General features: G+C 49.4%; 1 protein-coding gene and 1 long non-coding RNA gene across 2 annotated transcripts; both read right to left on the bottom strand.

The window, feature by feature from the left end:
- Positions 1 to 3549: 3549 nt before the first annotated feature.
- PSMD9 (proteasome 26S subunit, non-ATPase 9) lies at positions 3550 to 12173 on the bottom strand. The gene is made up of 6 exons (XM_033135804.1): positions 12001 to 12173; positions 9465 to 9567; positions 8821 to 9014; positions 7594 to 7695; positions 5229 to 5317; positions 3550 to 3907 (listed from the first exon to the last, which is right to left on the bottom strand). Exons 1-6 carry the CDS (start codon positions 12121 to 12123, stop codon positions 3880 to 3882), a joined length of 639 nt encoding a protein of 212 aa, XP_032991695.1. The 5' UTR covers positions 12124 to 12173; the 3' UTR covers positions 3550 to 3879.
- Positions 12174 to 14077: 1904 nt separating this feature from the next.
- Positions 14078 to 14523, bottom strand: LOC117039309. Its single transcript, XR_004425744.1, has 3 exons — positions 14443 to 14523; positions 14207 to 14306; positions 14078 to 14108 (listed from the first exon to the last, which is right to left on the bottom strand). It is a non-coding gene; the product is annotated as an uncharacterized LOC117039309 (long non-coding RNA).
- Positions 14524 to 22832: the final 8309 nt, after the last annotated feature.

Below are 22832 nucleotides of genomic sequence, written 5' to 3'. Positions count from 1 at the left end.
ATCAGTGCAGTTTTGAAAAGCACAATCTACCATATTGGTTCTCAGTGGTGCCCACTTGTATCCAAACACAGACAACAACCTGTTCCTTGATGTCACAAACCTCCATGCAAAGTTTGGCCATCATCTCTTAAGAGGTGTCCATAGGGACAGAGAACAGAAAAACGACTTTGTAAAATATACAGTATACAATTATGAAGCAAGCACCTGAGATTGCCCACTAATGAGGGGGGGAAATACTCCAGACTGCTCTTACGACTTTCATATTCTAGGCAACAATCTTAGCCCCACTTACCAAGGAGAGCAGAGTGCGGGGAGACCCAATGTGGCACAGTCGCAAAGAGCGCCAGACTAGAACCCAGGAGGGTAAAGGTAAAGGACCCCTGACAGTTAAGTCCAGTTGTGGATGACTCTGGGGTTGTGGTGCTCATCTCGCTTTACTGGTTGAGGGAGCCGGCGTTTGTCCGCAGCGCGGACAGCTTGCAAGTCATGTGGCCAGCATGACTAAGCAGATTCTGGTGAAACCAGAGCAGCACACGGAAACACTGTTTACCTTCCTGCCGGAGCAGTACCTATTTATCTACTTGCACTGGTGTGCTTTCAAACTGCTAGGTGGGCAGGAGCAGGGACCGAGCAACGGGAGCTCACCCCGTTGCGGGGATTCAAACTGCCGACCTTCTGATTGGCAAGTCCTAGGCTCAGCGGTTTAGACCACAGCGCCACCCACCAGGGTTCAAATCCCCCACTTGGGCACCACGAAGCCCACAGAGTGACGGCCTCGGGCCAGTCCTTGCCTCTCAGCCTACCCTACCTCGCAGGGTTGTTGTGGTGGGAGAGTGGGGGAGAACTACCCCGCGCAGGGGATCCCCTTGAGCTCCTTGGAGAGAAAAGGGTGGGGCGTGAATATGCAGCGCAATAAAGGCAGCAGAGCGACCTACCTCCTGCCCTGCCCCTTTGCAACAGACCCTCAGGAGCCCCGGGCCCGGCAGCTGTTTGGCTTCCTCCCCTTGTTGCTATAGCGACCGGCGGCAGCCCGGGCCCTTTCGCCGGCGCGCGAGGGTTGTCGGGCGGGGCTATGCAAATTGAAGACCAATGGCGGTCCGAAAAAAGGAGGAGGGCGGAGCTTAACGGTTCCCCTTTCAGAGGCTGCGCAAGCGGAGATGCCGCCAGGTGCGATTTGCAGAACGTGGGAAGGGCCGCTCGCGGCTGCCAGGTGCGCCCTTAGCAGCGCGCAGGTGCTGCTCACCCGCACCTGGCTGGAAGGCGCCGGGAAAGGGGTCCTGGGTAACTGAGTGGGGACGTGGTGGTCGCTGCTCCGCTTTGTGCGCCACATCGAGGGCGGAAAGTCCGCTCTCTTTTCTGTAGGGGGGGGGGGCAACTTGAATAAAATACTGGGGGGGAGGGGAGCCCCAGGTAAGGCCGGCCCACATAATCGAATGGCAATGCCCATCCACTTTCCGGGGGAGAAGAAGACCCCTCGGCCCCTGGGAGTTGGATCCTATGGGACCAGATTTCTCGCAACACACCCTCCGCTTTCCTGCTTTTCCAGGCGTCGATGGGCGTTGCTATTCCAGATGTGGGCGCAGCTGGACGGGACGCCTCCAGCCTGAGCCTCTTACTACTATGCTATGCTGCTTGTTTCTTACCTTTACTTCAAAAACATGCATCCGTTGAAGGTTGTTTTTTATTACCTTCATTTCTGTCACGAGTCTGATTTCCTTGATAATTCTTCCCTGCTCTATTCTGTTTATTAGCATATACACATCCACACCATGGAGGGCATCTTCTCCACTTTTGCCATTTTTCCACTTTTTTGAAATACTTCTGCTTTCTGCTTATACTCAGCTCCCTCAGCCCACAATACAAAAGTTCTATATGGTTATCTAATTTTATTGTGTGTGACAAGTTTCATTTCCTTCTTCAATAATTTTACCCGTTTTATTTTTTCCTACTCATTGGCATGTCACTCTGCTTTGAACTAGCCTGGCATCTTGAAGAGAAGCTCAAGGCTTTTCTCCCCTCATGTGTCTTTATTCTCACCCATAGGTTTCGTTTTGAATAGTTTATTTCATCACACCATAATTTTTCTTTATTACACTTCACAATATTTATATACTGCGTGACAAAAGACATTCTAATTTACCCTCGTCTTGAGTACTTGAGATTATATAATGTCCCACATTAGCCGTCATTTTAATTTAATTTTAAATGGTTTTAAAAGTTGTATTTCCTATTGTCCTGCCCTGCCCTGCCCTTCTGAAGGCAGGCAATTATAATAAACCACCTACTGCAGACCCGAGCTCCTTGACCTAATTTCAGCCATCATTTGAAGGACATGATGGTTCCTCCCTCAGAAACCTGACTGGACTAGCAGTTCCTTCAGTTCTGGTGACAGGATAGTGCCCTTTGCGCCAGAGGCAGCCCATGTGAAATTTACATCTCTAAGGTGACCATTTTTATTTTTTTACAAAGGAACGTCTGAAGGGCTGTTCTGAGGGAAGTCAGTCAGTCATTCTCTCTCACACACGCACACACAAAATGGCAGTGTGCAGCCTTTAAGAAACCTTTAAAAACAATGCAGAACAGTCATTAAAATGACTGGCTATTAAAGGCACCCTCTAGATCAGAGGTCTCCAAACTAAGGCCCGTGGGCCAGATGCAGCCCAAGGGACTCATTTATCCGGCCTGCGGCAACCCCCGCTGCCGCCACCCACTCTTACTGGCATGGCGGGGCTGCCCCCTTCTGGGTCGGAGGAGCACTGGAAATAGTTTGTGTGCATGCGCAAGCATCATTTCTGGTGCACTTCCAGGTCGAAGGAGGCCCATACACATGCGCACAAGCTATTTCTGGTGCTCCTCCGACCCGGAAGTGCTTCCCTGCCCTCCGGCCCACCGCGTGATTGGCACTGGAGACACCGGCCTGAGGCGCAGCAAGTTTGCTGACCCCTGCTCTAGATGTAGAACACCCTGGTCCCAGTCTGGTTAAAAAATAAAAAATAAAAGCCCAAGAAAGAAAGCAGGCAGGACCTTGAAGCTGCCCTTCCTTCAGCAGTGGGCTCCTGGAACCCAGACTGAACAGGCACACAGGCTATCAGGCCACATACTTTCTCACGGAAATGGTTTGTATTTGTCTATATAAATTAGAGCAGTGCTAGTTAGAATGCATTGCCTCTGCAGAGACTTTTCCAAGTACCTTTGTGCACAGGGCTATACTGCTAGTTACTCTAGGAGCAAAGAAAGCTGCTTTACACCAAGTGAGACCTTTGGTCCATTGAGCTCAGTATTGGCTACAATGGCTGGCAGCAGCTCTTGGGGGTTTCAGGCAGGGGTGTCTCCCAGCCCTACCTGGAGATGCCAGGAAGTGCACTTGGGACCTTCCACATGCAAGGCAGGTGCTCTGCCGCTGAGCTTATGTCCCTTCCCCGTCTAAGCTGGAACATGCAACCTATTTTTAAAACTTTATTCAAAATGACTTGATAATACAAAGTACAATATGAATTAACATTCCAGCGTAATTCAGAGGTAAAAAAGAAAATAGAAAGACACCATGAGTACTGGTGTAAAACTTTTATTGGCTAATTCCCAAGCAAACCAAAATGTTACAGGATAACTCATCCAATTCTGTAAAAAAAAACCACAAGCTCCCATTTCCAACTTTTATTTACAACAGGGGCAAACACCATAAAATGACTAACTAATCCTTTAAATCTGTACTCTTTCAAAACGGTATCTGTATTTCAGATTCAAACCCCTTTTAACAGCCAACACCAAAGCCTCAGCATTTGTCTTTCCATATCCTGGCCTCTTCGGGTAGATGTTAAGGGGCTCAAACCCAGGTTGAGATGCCATCAGGTACTTTGGAGCTTTCTCAATGGAAAAACATCATCTTTGCAGAGGGACTATATTGCAACTTGGGGGAAAGAAAAGAGAAAGATATGAGACCTTCTGCAATTCTAATATTTTGATTATAAGAAATCTCAGAGGATCATACTTCTCAGACAAGCACTTTTTATTTGAGGAAGGGTTGTAACTCACCAGAAGAGCATCTGCTTGACAGTTGGGCAAGTAAAATGAGCAAGTTGGGCAAGTAAAATGGTTGGCAAGGCTACTCAAGAACTGCAGATCCCCATTGAAAACCTGGGGGGGGGGGTTATTTCCCCAAAACAAGGGCAGGGAAGGAAAGAAGTGCAACACCCATTCTAGACCCTGGAGTTCAGGGAATGGCCAGGACACCAGGCCCCTCAGGACTCTTGAGAAGGGTGCTGCCAGCAATGGGACACAAACCCTGGGAAATTCATGCAAGGGGCAGCCACCAGATTGTCCAGAAACAGGCTGCACACAAACTCCTGCACCTTGGGCCAACCTGATGCTCTCCAGACCTTTTGGACTACAACTCCCATCAGCCCTTGCCCGCACAGGTAGGAGTTTTAGTCCCAAACACCTGGAGGGCATCAGGTTGACCAGGGCTACCCTGCTGCTACATGCAGAACCCAGCTTTCTGCACAAAATGGCATTTATGCAAGAATGGTCAGAAGCTCCTTGTGCTTGCAGGATGCAATTTTAGCTTGAAAGAGACACAGACACAAACGGCTGCTTCATGGGGGGGGGGCAGGGAATGTCTCCCTGTGTGTGGACCTCTAGAGCAGGTGGGGAGGGGAAGCTGTAGCCCTCAAGACTCTGCTGGACTCTAGTTCCCACCTGCCCCAAATCAGCCATGTTGGCGGGGGTAATGGCAGCTGGGAGCTGAACAGCCCTTCTGGGAGGGAGGAGTATTCTCCCTCACTCAGTTATTTACATCCCACCATTATCTCAAGCTGCGATTCATCAAGGCAGCTTCAGACATTGAAAAACAGCATTATGAAATGCACAGTATTTATCTGCCCCTTAGCTGCCAAAGGCCCGTCTGAACAGGAAGTCTAAGTCTAACCAAGCAGGAGCCAAGTTAGCCTCTCTGGGGAGGAAAGGCCCTCTCTCTCATTCACCAGCAACATGTGAAGGCTCTTGGCACCTGAGCAGGATTGTACAGGTAGGCACATGTGTCACAGGGGAGGAGGAGGGCCCTCTCCAAACATGTTCCCCTTAGTGCGGCCAAACATCAATCAATGCGCATGGAAGGGAGAGGCAGAGATTCCAATCACTGCTGGCCACCGAGCTCAGAACTGAGGTTACGCGAGTGATGCAGGACTGGCTACAAAGGTGTCTATGCTGCCTTTGATTTTTGGATTGCTTACCCCAGAAGCCCTTTTCCACTCCAGCGTTTCGGGGTGAGCCCCAAATGAAGCTTCTCACCACTGCGGATCACGGTCACACTTAACGGTTGCTGCAGGGGGCAGAAAATAAACAAGAGTCCTCACTGCACCCAAGACAGCTTTTGTAACTGGCTGAATATCTTGTGGAACACCCAAGGGAGCTGTAGGTGCAGGGAGGGAGGGGAGACCCCCACGTCCTCCGTGCCCCGTTGCTGAGCTTGCGGCAAAGCCAAAAGTGGGGACTTATTAACATCAGGTAAGGGCCCTAGTCATATCATTTTAGACGCCTGCTAAAAGGCCTTGATTAGGAAAGCCTACCTAGACATGTCATTTTATTACTTGTTTTTAAGTTTCTTTTTCTCCTTTTAATGGTATTTTTAAATAAATATTTAGCTCTACCTTTCTTTGTCTCTTCTGATTAAGCAGCAAATAAACTTGATTAGATAAAAACATCAAATGATTCTATGTCATACAAATACACACACAAATCAACAAATCATACAGCCACAGAAGTAAAGGGCAAGAGACTTTATAGGATTTAAACTTCTGAGTCACTTGATGTTACATTTCATGTTACTGACTGATCACAGAACCTTTACTTAAAGGCTTCTAAATAAACCACTGCTTTGTCAGCTTAAATGGCATTTAAGTTTTAAAAGGCTTTTAATCAGAGCCGTCTCATTCATAGGGGCAGGTGGCGCGGTGCACCAGGGTGCCAGGCCCCCCAGGGGCGCCCCCGCGAGCCCGCCGGCATACCGGGCGCCCCCTCCCCAACCTGCCCCCGCCCTGAGGGGCCTGGCACTGCAAGCCAGCCACCCTCCGGAGCCCCAGCTGGAGCGCTGGGAAGGGCGCGCAAAGCCCCGCGCTGCTCCAGCGCCACGTCCATCATCCCCCGAGGGGCGGCCAGCGCGGGAGGGAGGTGGGCGAGTGGGGGATGAGGGGCGTGGCGCTGCAAGCCGGCCACCCTCCGGAGCCCCAGCTGGAGTGCTGGGAAGGGCGCGCAAAGCTCCGCGCCAGCGCCACGCCCCTCATCCCCCGCTCGCCCGCCTCCCTCCCGCGCTGGCCGCCCCTCGGGGGATGATGGACGTAGCGCTGGAGCAGCGCGGGGCTTTGCGCGCCCTTCCCAGCGCTCCAGCTGGGGCGCCGGAGGGTGGCCGGCTTGCAGCGCCACGCCCCCATCCCCCGCTCGCCCACCCCCCCTCCCGAGGGGCGGCCAGCGCGGGAGGGAGGTGGGCGGAGAGGCGGCCCATCGGGGGCGCCGAGGGATCGTCGCGCCAGGGCGCACGATCCCTTTGAGACGGCCCTGCTTTTAATAATGTGTTCAGGTGGAGTTAGATTTATAGACCTTTGTTTTAAAATTCAAAAAGAGGAAAAAATAAACACACACACACAAATCAACCAGCTACAGAAGTAAAGGGCAATGGACATCCCCCCATGCATCCTGGTAGACCTGCTTGGGACACCAAGGTCTATGATTAGTCAGATTGTGGTGCCTTCCAAGGTGGGAACTGTGACACTGGTGCCTCTGGGCTGAGCTACAGATTCACAGTGAGTGCTGGAGCTGTTTTCCACCAGCAGGTCATCACTGAAGGGTCTGTTCCAAAGGGAATAATCCCCTCGATTCGGTGTTGAAAGGAACAACAGCATGGGAGCCCCTTTTTAGCTTGGCTCCAGAAAGTAGGTGTGACACAAGTGCTTTAAGGAGGAGGGCAGCTGTCAGAGGACTGCCCTCGCCGGGAGGCAAGCAAGTACCAGGGCTTTATCAGTATCGCAAGCCCCCGTCTCAGATGCTCAGCAATTCATCTTCGTCCAGTGGGGGAAGCAGTGATCCCTCTAGTGGGGAGGGGGAGATGGGAGCAGGAAATGGGAGCCGGGGCTGTGACAGGGGAGGAGAGCCTTCGCACCAAGCGGAGCCCGGAAGTGAAGCACCCCTTCCGTCTCCCCTTTTGCGCAGGGGGGAAAGACGCAGAGGGGGGAGGCGGGGGTTCCGCATCCCGCGCCTTTTATGCTGGGCAAAGAACCGGAAGGGGTCGTTCCCGGACTCTGCCGATGGATGAGGTGGACGTACTTTCTTTAGCTGCACTGTAAATACCTGCACAATAAAGGGACTTAGTTCCAGAAGTTTTGCATCAGCCTGGTTACTCATGAGCAGCCACTAAAAAAAACCTTACAGCAGCTATCAGTCTCCTGCCCTGCTGCAGCATCAGTGGGTGACTTCAGGCGAGTCTCGCTCTGTGGCTTGGTTTGCCTTCTGCCTGGTCACTGATACTGGCAGGCTCTGTGGGCATTTGTCAAGAAGATGGCAAGACCCCATTTCAGACACGGAGAGAGGGAGAAAGCTGCTCACCCCTTCGCTGTGCTGGACCACAGTGGCGATATTCTGCAGCGACTGGAAGTTGTGAGTGTTGACGGAGCCAAACTCGGCGATCTCGTCGTCAACTTGCAGCCCCTTCAGAGAGAACCAAAGAGCACATTATACACCCTGGTTTCCCCTTGGGAAGCCAAAGTCAGTACCTGGTACTTTAGCATTGTTCTAAGTTTGGCAGGGGACCACCCAAACCTTGGAAATAAAAAAATAGCAAGATTATTATTGTTTGGGATACAAAAGGAGAAATACAAGCTGCAGACACCTGAAATCCTATGCACGTTTCAGCAGGGATTATGGTTGGGAGGGGGAGCTGGTAGCAGTATCGTATCCCAAATGAAAATGGCTAAGTAACAGGACAATGGACAGAGGGGGAGTGGGATAAAGTATTAAATGTAAAATTTAAATGGTTTGTCATGGTATTCTGAAATCGGAGGGCGAAGGTTGTTAGTTTTAAGTTTATTTTGAATAAGTAAGGAGATATTCGAGGTTTTATGTTATTAGCAGCAAGATAAAGGACAGAAGAAGTTAGTATAGATTTTTTGAGAATATTTTGTTAAGATTTATGTTAAAGTAAGAGGATTAAGATGATTGTTTTATTTCTAACTGAAGTTAATTTTTAGAGAAAAGTTGTTTAAAAAAAAAGAAGATTATGGATTTAAAACCGAAGGTGAAAAGGCAGGGGAAGTCAACTGTCAAGATTCGGAAATAGATTTTTTTTTTTTACGTATGCAAACAAGAAGAAGAATCCTGGCAATATTTGTATTTGTTTTGTATTTGTGGTTGTGGGTTTGGGTGTATGTTTTGTTACGAAAAATGCCAATAAATTCTTCTTAAAAAAAAAAGAAAATGGCTAAGTAACAGGCGGAGGGGGGAAACGTGACAGGTGTAAATAAAATTATACATGGTGTGGACACTTTTTCTCCTTTCCCATCATGCCAGGACCCAGTGGGGTCATCCAATGAAGTTGGGGGTGAAAGATTCATGGCAGACAAAAGGAAGGACTTCTTCACACAGCAGTGAAGAGCTAAATTACAAAATAAGATGTGATAAAAGTCCACCAGCTTGGATAGTTTCCAAAGCAGATTAGACAAATTCACCAAGGAGGGTAAGGCTATCAATGGCTACTGGCCCAAAGCAGCAGGGTTCTACTTCGCCAAGTAACAAACCCACAGAGGTCTGGACGGGTGAGAGAGATGCAATACTTGCCGAGAAGCTCGCTGGAGAACCCTGCGTGACAGCATTCACCCTGGCAAAAGGCTGGGGCAACACCTGACTCTGGTTCTTGGCTTCGGCTCGCGCTTCTGCCTCATCCTTTTCGCGCTTCTCCTTCTCCCGTGCGTGGAGCTGGTGCAGAGCCTGTTCCACCTGGTGCATCAAGGCTTTGTGATCATTCTGCAAACCTGAAAGCAGGGGGGAAGCTCCTGTAAGCCCAATAATTATTTGCACAGAAAGCTGTTCTCTGAGTTATTGTGGTTCTTTAAGCAACGCCATCAACACACATGTGCTTGGGGATGAAGAGGCATGAGGAGTCCCTGGTGGGAAATGGAGGGGAGGGGAAGCAATGGAAGACTTGACCTGAAATCTGTACTGAGGCTTTGGTACAATAATGTATAGGAATGAAAAGGATGAAAGGTACACCCCACCCCATTAAAGTAATATCTTCCTTTCAGGTTGGTGGGCAAGCCAATCTTTAAGCCCCTCTGAACTCATGTGTTGTGGCTGCAATTCCATGCACTGAATGCTACCTGAGAGTAAGCCCCACTGAAAACAGTGCAGCTGTCTACCAAGTAAACATACCCAAGTAAACGTACCCAGGCTGCAAATCAATTAAATTGTGGACTTTTGCTTACAGATGATGTTGTGCCTTGCCGTCCGGACTTGATAGACATCCACATCAGCTCGTGGGTAGCCTTCAACATCCACAAGTGGTTCGTTCATCCCAACACCTTTTTGCTGCAGCATAAAAAGAAAAAAACACAATTACCCCTTTGAGACCTTTTCCTGAATAGGGCATATAGTGTATTAGCTGAAAATCCTCTTTCCTTTACAGTACAATCCTACAAATGTCTACTCAGAAGTTCGTTCTATTGAGTTCAATGAGACTTCCAGATAGGTATAGCATTGCAATTAACAGAGATCTTAGTTTGCAAGTTTGGTTTTTGTTTAGTAAGCAAAACTAAAAGTAAGCATGTCCTGTCATTCATGTATAATTAATCCCCACTCCACATTTTTAAAAAGAATATGTCTAGGACGTATTCTTGCAGGAGGGTCATCAGGGGTGTGTCAAAAAGAGATCGGTTTGAGGAGGTTTGGCTTCTGTTCTCCTTTCAGAAATAAGAGACAGAATACTATACTCACTGGTCTCTCCACCTTTGATGGGCAGAAGCCAGTGGGGCAATGCAGGAGGCAATAAGATGGCTTTGTAAACACATGAGAACAGAGTGCTCAAAGAAGTACATTGGCGGATACTTTCCTTGCTTCAGTGCTGCGCTTTGCTATGTAAAAGCTTGCAACTGAAATAACTGAGAGTGGTTATATTTGTTGTTTGTAACAACAAAAATATTTGAACTGAAATATGTGATTGCCAACAAAAAAATCAGTATAAGGGAGGAAATCCACTGAAGCACACAAATTCAAAACTTTACTTAGAAATTTAAAAAAGCTCCTAGTTATTGAAATTATTAATTATTGAAATGCTTGTAACCAATTCCAAGACATGGCAACCAAGTAACACACACTTCCCTTCCCACAATTTGATGAAAAAGATGAAGAGGCATTGATAACTATTGACATATGAATCCACCTTGCTCGAGGAACAGCACACATAATTATACAATGCTTCCTAAAGCATTTTTCACAACTTTTATTCTATACTTGACTATGTTACCCATTTTTTATTGCATCATACTCCATTCTCTGTGTTATTATTTTAATGCAGCAATACGTTTCAAAAGGCGAAAACTTCACATGAGGAAAAAAACAACAACAACCTGGCCCACCCTACATTGCTGGTCCCCTTAGCTCAGGGGTCAGCAACCTTCGGCTCTCCAGATGTTTTGGACTACAATTCCCATCATCCCTGACCACTGGTCCTGTTAGCTAGGGATCATGGGAGTTGTAGGCCAAAACATCTGGAGAGCCGAAGGTTGCCTATGCCTGCCTTAGCTCATTTAACTCCACCATCAGCTTCACACTGACTGTTGCAGCTGTCCCAGGGCCTCAAGCAGAGGAGGCCCTTTTCCATCCCCTGCAATCCTTGAGATGTTGAAGACAGAACCCAGGACTTTCTGCAGGCATAGCAGCTGCTCTCCTACTGAGCTATAGTGGGTGTTCCAACCCTTGGTCCATTTGGACCCGTATCATCTGCTGACCTCCAAGGGCCAAATCTAGGCCTGATACCACAAATATATTTTTAATCAGAGGTGCCATAGGTTTATGGCTCTTTATTTGCTTTTGACTTACTGCATTCATATCCGCCTTCCATTAAAGAACTCTAGGAAGCATAAATGCAGAATCCCCTCTATTTTATCCTTACAACAACCCTGTGAGGTAGGTTAAGCCAACAGAGCGAGTAAAGGACTCAAGGTGAGGCTCATGGACAACTGGAGACTTAGACAGGTGTTAGTCCAATGCTCTCCCCAGGGTGCAATGGCTGGACCCTAGATTCGTCCTCAGCACCCCTTCACCAAATCCCATGTTCAAAGCACATGATGGCAGAGTAGACCAGCAAGGCGGAGAGGGCCAGGGCAGGGCAGGCCAGGCTGAGCCAGAGACCCTGTGGCACAAGGGGTGGCTGGGCTGAAGGCGCCATAAAGTCTCTGAGGAAACTGCAGAAACAAAGCAGGAAAATAAACTTCAGCAGCAAAAAGTTTAACTCAAGGCGCCTGGGCCAGTTGACATTTGTTACTCTGCTTTCCCAGCAAAAAATGCTGAGCTCAAAACTAATTATTTATTTTTATTTTTATTTTTATTATTATTATTATTATTATTATTATTATTATTATTATTATTATTATTATTCATACTGCCTTTTATCCGTAGAACTCAGGGTAGTACACAAGATTAAAATACAAGATCAAAACACATAATAAAAACAAGAAGTGACCACGGTAGCATTAAAAGACACCAAGCGTTGCGACCGCTGCAGTGTTACAGGTACCCTCATGGAATCATCGATCTGGAAGGGACCCCGAAGGTCATCCAGTCCAACCCCCTGCAATGCAGGAGTGAAACACAACGGCATGCAGAGGCCACGGCGGCAAATTCATCAGGGCAATTAAGGAGAGTCCCAGGGTCGCCCTAGGATCGCGGGGCGGCCTTTGGGGGATGGCGGAGCCAGGCAGTGGGAAGAAGCCCCAACCCCGGCCCGGCCCGGGTGCAACTCACGTCCTCCAGGACCCCGTAATAGGCTCTGATCTGGGCTTCCAGCTCGTCTTTCTTCCGCAGGAGCAGCTGCACGTCGCTGACGGAGACGCCCTTGGGCTCCGGATCCTCGTCCTGCGCGGACATCCCGGGGGCGCCCGGAGGGAGAAGCGCAGCTCCGCGAACGAGGCCCAGCGAAAGGCTCCTCTCCTGACGCAGCCGCGACAACAGCGACGGGTCGCCAGAGGAGCCAAAAGCGCCCCGTCACCGGAGGCTGGTGGGCGGGGCTAGGGGCGGGGCCTCCTGCAAGAAGAGGCGGGGGAGCAGCTGGGGCGGGGTTGTCGCGTGACGGCGAGGGGCGGGGCACGGTTCACACGTGACGACCGCAGCGTCCGTGCGGAGAAGGCCCGGGAAGGTGGGTGCTTCCTGCGCAAGGTCTTTCATTCCCGCCTCCTGCACGCTCCCAAATGTCGAAGCGAGGTTGCTTTATATAGACACGTGTCATGCGCCTGCGAACCAGGAGATCCCGGGCCTGGGTGGGTGTTGCAGTCCTCTGCCCGTCATCAAGAACGTGGGAAGAGTCCCTGTCCCTGAGTCAGGCCAGTGGCCTACCCGAGTCCAGCATCCTGCCCACGCAGCAGTCAAGCGGGTGCCCAGGCTGAGGGGTTCTCAAAACTTCTCTCTGGACCGCACTTTCAAAATAAAAATTTGCTCTCGCCACACCAGTGATTGATCTATAATATGGAACACAACTACTATATATATATATATATATATTTCCTTCCAGTAGCATCTTAAGAAACCAATACAATCATCATCATCATCATCATCATCATTATTATTATTATTTTTCTACTACTACTATTACTATTCCTGCTGGGCCAGCTGGGATAACCACAGAGACAACAAAAGTGTCCAGATCAATAGAAGACAATAACACAATGAAATTCAAAACAGTAACAGTTTATTGTGCATTTATACAAAATCCATTAAAAATATTTATTTTTATTCCATTTTATTTCAATTCTTTTTCTTCTCATTCCTCTAAGCAGGCTCTGGAATTTTCCTTTGTGTTCCACCAGCTGCAGATTCAGAAGTCTGTAGTGGAATTTCTCTCCCTATAATTCTTCAATGAAGATGTCGTCTGGATGGAAGAGAATGAGAATGAGATTTTCCCACAGGCCTTTATTCCCCACATTGATGCCCATCCTTCAGTCCCAGGTTGGAAATGTAGCTGGAGTCAGTCCAGACGTGGCCCTCCCAGGCCAGGTGGGAGCAGCTTCTGCAGGACTCCCAGCAAGAAGACCTGCGAGGTGGGTCTTGAGCAAAGAAGGGACAAGGGAGTTTGCTGTCTCCAAGGTGTGGGACTTACCTTCTTTGGGCTTCAGGCGGAAGCAGGCCAGGTCCGGCTGAATGACTGTCATCTGCAGAGGAAAGAAAAATTGGTGTCAGATGGGAGCAAGAGAGCACAGAAGCAGTGCCAAGCCTGGAAGGACGGGTCTCCCTCTGTCTTGGGCCCCATCCCTCTGTCTTGGTCCCTGCAGCCTCCTGGGCAGAGGTGGAAGGGCAGCAGCAGCAGCAGCAGGAAAGGGGGCAGGAAAAGCCTCTGGACTCATCCTGGCCCCAGGGACACACACCGCATCAGTCGGGGATGTGCTCTTGGAGGGATGGAAGCAACCAGAGAAATGAATAGAAGAAAGCGAGGTACGTACTCTAAGGCGGGGTATTTCCGGGCAATGTCCAGCAGCAACGAAATGCTTCTGGCCGCCAATTCTTGAGCCTCGCCGCTTTGCCCCAGGTTGTATCCTCGGAGGTCCTGCAGGAGGAAAGAGCGCCTCAGAGTCAGGGGCCAGTCTGGCCAAAGTGGCCCCCACTGCCCCCACCACGGAGTCCCTGGCACTTTTGGACCATGAGGCTTTGCCAGCTTTGGACTTGGACCAAATTGGGGGCCAAACAGGCTCTGTGCCCCAGAAATAGGGCAGTCTGTTGAGTAAGGGACAGGGAGGGGGCAACCCTAAAACCACCCCTGATGCCATCGGGACACTTACAGTGAGAAGTTGGAGGAGGGTGCCAGGATTAGGAGCTGCAATAAGGAGACTCCCCAGAAGGAGCCGGTAGTGCTGCTTCAGTTTCTGCGGGAAAAGAGAGGAGAGTTTGAGTGCAGGGTTAGAGTCTGCAAGTGTGTGACCATGAAGAAGAAGCAAGAGGGAATTCAAGACAAAGGACATACCTCTCGGTCCTCCTCCTTTTCTGGGCCCTCAAGAACTGCCTCCAAGGTCCTATGGAGGATCGCACTGATCATATCGCAGCTGAATTTGGGCCGCATGGTACTGCAGAGATGAAAGGGAGAGGGTTTGACGCTGCCTGCCTCCTCCGAGTCTCCCTTGCCCCCTTCTCCCTCCTGCCTGCTCTTTCCCCCTGGAGTTCTCCCCCCACAACCCCACCCATGCCAAAGATCCCACTCACCTTAGCTGGAGGAGGGCCTCCAAGGCAAGGGCCAGGGTCAGGGGGCTCCGAACCCTGGAGTGCTCCAAGGGCCGCAAGATGTCCTGAAAGAGAACAGAGGAGGAAAACCAGCTCTTTGCGGGGCCTCCAGAGGACAGCTCCAACCCCAAAAACCAGGCTTGACTTTCCAGGGGAATGGCAACCCCTAAGCCGGCAGGGTGGTCCTCTCCGCAGATGCAGAAGCCCTTCCTCCCTAAAGCCCCTCCTTCCTCCCACCTCCCCGTGGGGGGTCCCTCACACCACCATCACTCACCAGAATGGCTTTGACCGTCTCCTGCTTGGAGCACTTCAGGGTTCGGAGCCCCCTGAGCTCAGCTGCCTGGCAGCTCTGGATGACCCCCAGGAGTTTTAGCTGTCCATTCTCCAGGAGCTGAAATGCAAACGTCAAGCTGTCAGTTCCGAGTGGGGGGAGGGCTACTCCGCATCTGAGACTGCAGAGTGGGGGGCAAAGAGCCCGGGCAGTGGGGGGCAGGTCTGAGGGATCCAGTCCCTGCTCTTGTTTTCTCCGATACTCACCCCTGGGGAAGGGATGGGGAACCACAGCAGAACTGCAAAAAGAAGGACGTGGGAAGAGGTGAGTACCTGGCAAGGCTATTCCAAGAGTTTTCTCCTGGATTCCAAGTCCTACTGCAGGGGTGGGACACCCCAGGCCTTGGGGACCAATCCTGGCCTCCTTTCCCCAGAATGGGGCTCCCCAGGGAAGGTGCCCCTCCCGCTGACAACTGCGCCCCCCCCAGCCATGCTCTGCAGCCCTGCCCCCTGCTTCCTTCATTGGACCCCACAAAACGGGTTGGCTGCCGGGGGGGGGGGTTTCCAGCCCCTGGCCCGATAGACCTTGGCTCGGATGAGGCCATCTGGATCTTTGCAAGAATGGATCCAACCTACATGGATTGGGGACTTGGCCAGGACAATAGGGGGTACTCAACTTGGCTGGGAAACAGGAACAGATACACACATATATATATTCCTTTGTTTTACTGAATGGGTGTAAGGTGGGGGTCAAGGGAGGGACAGGGACAAACCTGATACTCAGGTTTCCACCAGAAAAACCTCCCCGTTTGTGACACAAATGTGATATATGTATGACGTTTTATTAAAAGGTGTTGTGGGTAAAATGGGCTTCTTTCTGCTTCTTCCATGTGGTAGTTGGAAGTTGCAACAGTTCGTTGAGTAAAGACCAGGCCTCTCCAGAGAGCCAAGGGCTGTGCAGGGGACCCCACGACTCACACACACACACACACACACACACCCAAGATGAAGAGAAAGGGAAGGAATGCTACTTACAGCCTGCCCATTTCGTCCAGGAAAAGATCCCACCCTCCTGTCTAAAGTAGCTAACTATCTAAATGCCCACCCAAGCCTAAATCTGAACCCAACCCCTGCCCTAAGCCTGCACCTAACCCCCGCCCTAACCCTACACTTAACCCTAGCTACACTATGTACAAAATAAAAATGTACAAAATATGCACACATGTGCACAAAAATATAAAACAAAGAACAAAGAAGAAAAATATTAAAATAAAAAACAAAAAATAAAATAAAAGTGTTAAAATAAAAGAAAATCAAAATAAATCAAATAAATGAAATGAAATGAAAGTAATAAATGAAATAAAAATCAAAATAAGAAAATGGAAAAATGACAACAAACCAAACTCCTCTCCTAATCGCCACCAACCACCACCAACCGCCACTAACTCCTCTCTCTCTCCACGCCTCACTACAAACCCACAATGGCCGCCTGCAAGTCAGTGGCTTTTAAAGGAGAAGCAAGAGATGTCACAAAGGAGGGTGGGTCCTTGTCACCGTGGCAACCCTCCCCCCTGGACCTGGGCCCACCTGGCCCCTCCTGAGAGGTGATGCTCCTGTGTCAGAACTCGGAGGCACCTGCTGTTCCGCCTGCAGCTGGGCTGCATCTTCATTGCACATCCTTCTTCCTGCAGCCCCATTCCCAAACGGAGACCACCCCCCACATCCTTCCAGGCAGGCTAGGGGTCTCTGTAGTGCAGGATTGGACCATCTGCTTTGCAGGGAGGTCTCCTATCCTGGACAGCATCTCCGGGGGGGCTGGGAATGTCCCCCCCCCACTCCAAAACCCTGGAGAGCTGCTAGTCAGTGCAGGCTAGTTGAAGAAAGATATTGAGCAGCTGGAAAGTGAGCAGAGGAGGGTGACCAGGATGATGAAGAGTCTAGAAACCAAGCCTTATGAGGAACGGTTGAGGCAATTAGAAACCAAGCCTGATCCATATTCTAGATATGGAAGATAACATTAAGCAGAACTGTTCGTGTGGAAAAAAGGAAAAGGGAAGGAAACTCTATTTTCCAAAAGGTTTACGATGGAGACTTAGAGCTGACTCTTCCCCATCCTTTATTATTTATGGAGTGAATACCGGTATTGCAGTTGTTGTATAAGGGATTGTTGTTTTTTTTTACTGGAATGTAATTGAAATTCATAAGATTTTGGAACGCAGAAATAAAATCATCAACCATCAATTTCTAGCACATGGGAGGCCACTTAAATATATAATTTGTATTTGAACAATTGGCATTAGTAATTGTATTATAATTGGGTATTGTTATAATGACCCTATTATTGGATTGAAATTGAAAATTAATAAATTTGTGCTTTTTATGCAGAATGCTCTAATCCCAAACTCTAGCCCTACGCCTGGTTCTGCCATGATATATCCGTTTGTTTCTAAGGTGCTTGGTGGCTCTCTTTTTCCTCCCTTTGCTGCGGGGGGGGGGGGGGGCTTAATAATATCACTACCCTTCCGCACTCTGTGAACTAAGCAGGGCATGGATTTGCAAGCATTTGGAACTTCTGCCACATCATTTTCAGGTGGAACTCCAATTGGGAGAGAAAAGGGTAGATGCAGCCTGCTCTTTCTATGCAGGGGGCCCATTTCGTTGTGCATGCAAGTTTAATGGTGGGCCCTAACATTCAAGGCAGACACGTGGGGGACCTGTCTGGCATAAGTGGGGAAAGGAACCATCAAATTCGCTCAGCAGTGGAACTGACCTCAGAAAACCTCTCTGGCATGGGAGCACATGAATTCCAGAGCCATGGGTACACGGGGCACATGAAGCTTCACAGTCTGTTGTTTTTCTGCCTGAATTCACATTTGGAAATATGCCCAGTCGCAAAGAGCACATACCTGCTTGTTTCCAAAGGAGTGCTAAATAAATTAACAAGTCCTCAAAGAGGCAGGCCTTTTCCAGCCCCCAGCTCAGATAGTCTCCAAGTGCGGAGGAAGCCCGTGCACATTTATCAGCAATTTCAGCAGAAGTTGTTGCTAAAGAGTGCACCAGCTACCCTTTTGGCCGACAAAAATACTGGCACCTTGGTGGAGTGTCCTGGAGCATGCACAGAAATCCTTGACCTCCAAGGGGGATGTGCATTTCAAAGACCGCAGGGCAAATGTGCTCCTGAGCCTATGCACATCCTTTTCCCTCTGGCGAGGTGTGGGGAACATTTGGCCACCCCAGTTTTTGCTAGACTGCAACTCTTGTCAAGCAGGAGTTCAGCAACATCTGGAGGGCCAGAAGTTCCCCACTCCTGAGCTAGAGATTGTGCAGGTATCTGTGGATTCTGGAGTCCAGAATTCGCATTAGGTCTCCCCCGATGTTAGTGACTTCACCTGCTGATGCTGCATAGGAGGTGACCTAAGATGAGAGGGCTGGCAGGGTACTGTACTCATGTTAAGGCCTGGCTGACTTGCTTGCACAGTAAACGGGAGATGAGTACTCAGTGTGTAATCTTATCACAGTGAAGAACGGTAGCAGCTTCCTCAAATCTCTTGCTAAGCAGCAAAACTCTGTATTGCTGTGTCTTGCCTGCTGGCATTCACAGCCAGAACGCTATTTGTACTTCTGCCTCTGTTCTGGTCTCTGAATGGAAGCATGGTTCGTATCCCACTACTGACACCAGTTCTGTTGACCCTTACTGTGGGTTCCAGATTTTTGCAGGAATGGGTAACTTCGCAGCATTTTAAAGACCTCTTGTAAAGTTGGAAAAGGACCGCAAGGCTCTTGCCTTCGCGAACCCGTCGCGCTGCCAGGGCTGGCGCGTCCATTAAGGCAAACTAGGCAATTGCCTAGGGCGCCAAAATGGAGGGGGCGGTGGCCCAGGCTTGGGCGGGGGTGGGATGGGCTAGCAGAGCTTCTCCGCTGTAGCGGAGAGGTCTGCTTGCACCGATCACCACCACCCGGCTCCCACTAAAGCAGGCTTTGGCGGGGGGCAGGGGGCGGGACGAGGCGAGCAGCAGCTTCTCTGCTACAGCGGAGAAACTGCTGCTGCCTCTTGCACCGCCCCCCCACCCCGCTAAAGCAGCTTTGGCGGGGGGCAGGCGGCGGGGGTGCCAGAAGTAGTCTCGCCTAGGGTGCAAGAAACCTAGCACACCGTCCTGCCTACCTGTAACCTGTTCTTGTGTGTGTTGGAAGTACTCCTTCAGGCGTAAACGGCGGAAAAATATCTGAGAAGTGTGCATGCACACGAAAGCTCATACCAAGAACAAACTTAGTTGGTCTCTCAGGTGCTACTGGAAGGAATTTTTTTTATTTTTTCTTTTTTGTTTTGTTTTGACTATGGCGACCAACACGGCTACCTACCTGTAAATAAAACAATGGACAGGGTGGTAATCAATGACTACTGCACTTGACACAAGATAATATTGTAATTTTTACAACAATATCACAAGGCACTATTTGTAAACAGATAGGGGACAGATTACCCCTGCTTTAAGTTGTTTGCATACTCACTGTCTTCACTTGTATATTGTTTACTACAAAGCTCGCTGACTAAGCTCTTTAGCAGGGGTCAGCAAACTTTTCAGCGGGGGGCCGTCTACTGTCCCTCAGACCGTTGGGTGGGGGGCAGACTATATTTTGTTGGGGGTATGAACAGATTCCTACGCCCACACAAATAACCAGAGATGGCATTTTTAAATAAAAGCACTCATTCTACTCATGTAAAATACGCGATTCCCGGACCGTCTGCGGGCCGGATTTAGAAGGCGATGGGCCGCATCCGCCCCCCGGGCTTATTTGCCTACGCATGCTCTTTAGCAATGAACATTGGATTACCAGAATGACTCCAAGCGCTGAACTATTGGTATATTGCAAGTAATTCTTTATTTACTGTGTTGGCTACTGTTTAAGATAAAACCTATTTTTTTGGGGGGGGGGAGACTGCTTTTGCATTTTTTCTGGATATTTGGTTGTCACCACCCAGATTGAGAGCTTGGGGAACTTGAAACTTTGCACGTTATTTTGTTAGCATTTTGGTTGACCTAAGAAGCATAAAGTCCAATAATGCATTTCAGAACTTGTGTTTTTCCTTACTCCATGGCCTGGTTCACACCTAACTCTAAACTACGGTTTATCCTTGCATGCATGAGTTTCAGGGCTGCTGCTTCCCCCTCTCTCCCCCACAAACTTGCAACGTCTTCTAACTTCTGGTTAATAAATATAACCTGAATCCAGATAAATAGTGGCTGTTGGCTTATTTCAACAACAGCTCATGGTTATGACGCGACTTGTTATCCTAAAGTGCAAGCAAAATTACGCAAGTAACCAAAAGTACGATCTCCTGCTCAGCTGCTTTGAGAGGTAACTTTTATGGATGTTTTAAAGTATTTGTGGAGTGTGTTTTTCCACATTGGTCAATGCTTGGCTTCTTGCGGGAAAAGGGTGGTATAAAATGAAATGAAGCCACGTGGGTTAGTGGTTGGAGTGTTGGGCTAGGACTTCAGCCTGGAAGCTCCTTGGTCAGACAGACAGTCTTGCCTCACAGGGTTATTGATTCAGGTAGGTAGCTGTGTTGGTCTGACTCAGTGCGAAATATATAAAAAGGTTTAAAAAAATTGTCCAGTAGCACCTTCAGATACACAGGTATCTGAAAAAGTGTGCATGCACATGAAAGCTCATACCAAGAACAAGCTTAGTTGGTCTCTAAGGTGCGTTACTGGAAGGAATTTTTTATTATTATTATTATTTTGTTTTGACTATGGCAGACCAACACGGCTACCTAGCTGTAATCAGATACACAGGGTTATTCTGAGCATAAAGTGGGGTGAGGGAAGAGCCATGTATGTCTCCTTGAGCTTCTTTGGAGGAAATGGGCGGCATCAGTGGCGGGGGGGGGGGGGAGAGAAATGTAATAATAAATGAAAATAAATAGAAGATTATTTCGATGATTTCACATATACACAGATGAGGTCTGAGCTGGCAGTGACTAATCATTGATGGCAGTTGAATGAAAGCAGAAGACCTGCCAGGTTTCCAGGGGCAGCTGGGCAAGCTCATCCCCTCCAACAGTATCCGATGAAAATAGGGATGTCGTATTCAATAACAACAACAACCAGTGTTTTTCCTGTCAGTATGCATCAGTATGGTGTGCCACACATTCCACGCACACGCCCCGCTCACTCACTTCACTCCCTCCAGACCTTTCCCGCTTCCTCCTTCTCCGTCGCTGCTGCTTCCGTGGCTGCACCTCCCAGGAAGGTGCCTGATGATGGTAAAAGTCGTGCCAAAGCACCTTCGGGAGACTGTGAGGGGGGACCAACGCGAGCAGGAGGTGGGGAAGCAGTGGCAGGGGCAAGTAGCGGGGGCAAGGTGCGTACCGGCATCTTTTCCCTCAAACCCCCCTAACAATTCTACTACTACTACAGTTTTACCTTGGTTTTCAAACAGAATGTGTTCTGGAAGTCCGTTCGTCTTCCAAAGCATCCCGCAGCCAATTGGAAGCCACGGAAGCTGCGCCGGACGTTGGGCTTCAAAGGCAAAGTTTGCATACCGGAACACCTACTTCCGGGTTTGCGACGTTTTTGAGTTCTGAGTTCATTAACTAAGTCGTTTGAAAACCAAGGTACGACTGGACTGTACTACTAATAGTAATACAGTGGAACCTCTGGTTATGTACCGTCCCCTCCTTACGAACGCTTCAGGTAACGAGCTCCGCTAACCCAGAAGTAGATGCTCCTTGTTGCGAACTTTGCCCCGGGATGCGAGCGGAAGTTGCGCACCGGCTGTCAGCAGGTGGCCCCATTAGCGAAAGCGCACCTCATGTTAAGAACGGTTTCAGGTTAAGAACAGACCTCCGGAACGAATATTAAGTTCGTAACCGGACAGGTACCACTGTAATAACTTTGCTATTTATATCCCGCCCATCTAGCTGGGTGGCTTCCAACATTTATAACAACATAATAATACATTAAACGTTTTTTTAAACAAACTTTCTTACAGGGCGGCCCTTCAGATGGCTCAGGGGTCGGATATCTCAATACACTCCAACATAGGGACATCCTAAGGAAAAGTGGGCCATTCTGGGGTCAGATCAGAAACCGGGATGGCTTCTGTAAATCCAAGACTGGTCCCTGGAAAATAGGGACACTTGGAGGGTCTGCGTGCTGCCTTCTGAGGGGGGAGCATCTTGGCTTCACACACACACACCCCAGCACTGCTGCATCTGACTGTCTGCCAAGACCTGCTCAAGATATTTTGCTGCCCGAGATGAAGACGTTTATGGTGCGTCCACTGTTACATGTGCAAAGCTTACTAGACTGGCAGTTACTTCAACGCTGGCAAGCGACCACATCCTCCATCACACCTGAGGGCAGCAAAACTCCCTTTGCTGGTGGTGGGGGCACAGAGCAGACTGGAGCTCACACAAGAAGAAGAAGAAGAGTTTGGATTTGATATCCCGCTTTTCACTACCCGAAGGAGTCTCAAAGCGGCTCACATTCTCCATTCCTTCCTCCCCCACAGCAAACACTCTGTGAGGTGAGTGGGGCTGAGAGACTTCAGAGAGTGTGACTAGCCCAAGGTCACCCAGCAGCTGCATGTGGAGGAGTGGAGACACGAACCCGGTTCACCAGATTACGAGTCTATCGCTCTTAACCACTACACCCACCTTCGCTGCTCTCTGCCCTTCAGCCTCTGCCCTCTGAGGCAGCCGCTTCACTCTGCCTCGTCAAGTCTAGTTGCTTTGCAGGAGGAGAAATGCTCTAAATGAAAACATGATGGGTGACAGCAGCCTCGGCTGCCAGTGCAACGCTTTGCCCCCTAGAGTGCCATACTACCTCCCTGGCATCCTTTGGGTGCCCCCTGGACAGCAGGGACATGGGCACAGACCCTGTAGTCCAGCCCCAGAACTGCAGCGGCATGAAAACGTTGCGTTCTGACCCACACACTGACTTTGGAATAACCTGGCCCCCTGCCTTTTCTCATGTGTCGCAGATAATGCTTGCGAGAAAGCCAGCATATATTTGGGGTTAAAGTGTTTAAAATTTCCATCTGGAGTAGGAGGAGTGAGGGAGGAGCTCGTCCTCCCATGTTTGCTTTATCAAAAG

This window comes from Lacerta agilis, chromosome 17, assembly GCF_009819535.1.
Source record: "Lacerta agilis isolate rLacAgi1 chromosome 17, rLacAgi1.pri, whole genome shotgun sequence".
NCBI lineage: Eukaryota > Metazoa > Chordata > Lepidosauria > Squamata > Lacertidae > Lacerta > Lacerta agilis.
This window is presented reverse-complemented; position numbering and strand designations above follow the sequence as displayed.

Bases quoted from the DNA above. Each gene is read 5' to 3' on its own strand.
- PSMD9 (XM_033135804.1), bottom strand. From the start codon at position 12,123: ATGTCCGCGCAGGACGAGGATCCGGAGCCCAAGGGCGTCTCCGTCAGC. The intron at 9,015-9,464 runs GTAAGCAAAAGT...CCCTGCTTTCAG, and splicing joins GGCAAGGCACAACATCATCT to GTTTGCAGAATGATCACAAA. The intron at 5,318-7,593 runs GTGAGCAGCTTT...TGCCCCCTGCAG, and splicing joins TGGTCCAGCACAGCGAAGGG to CAACCGTTAAGTGTGACCGT.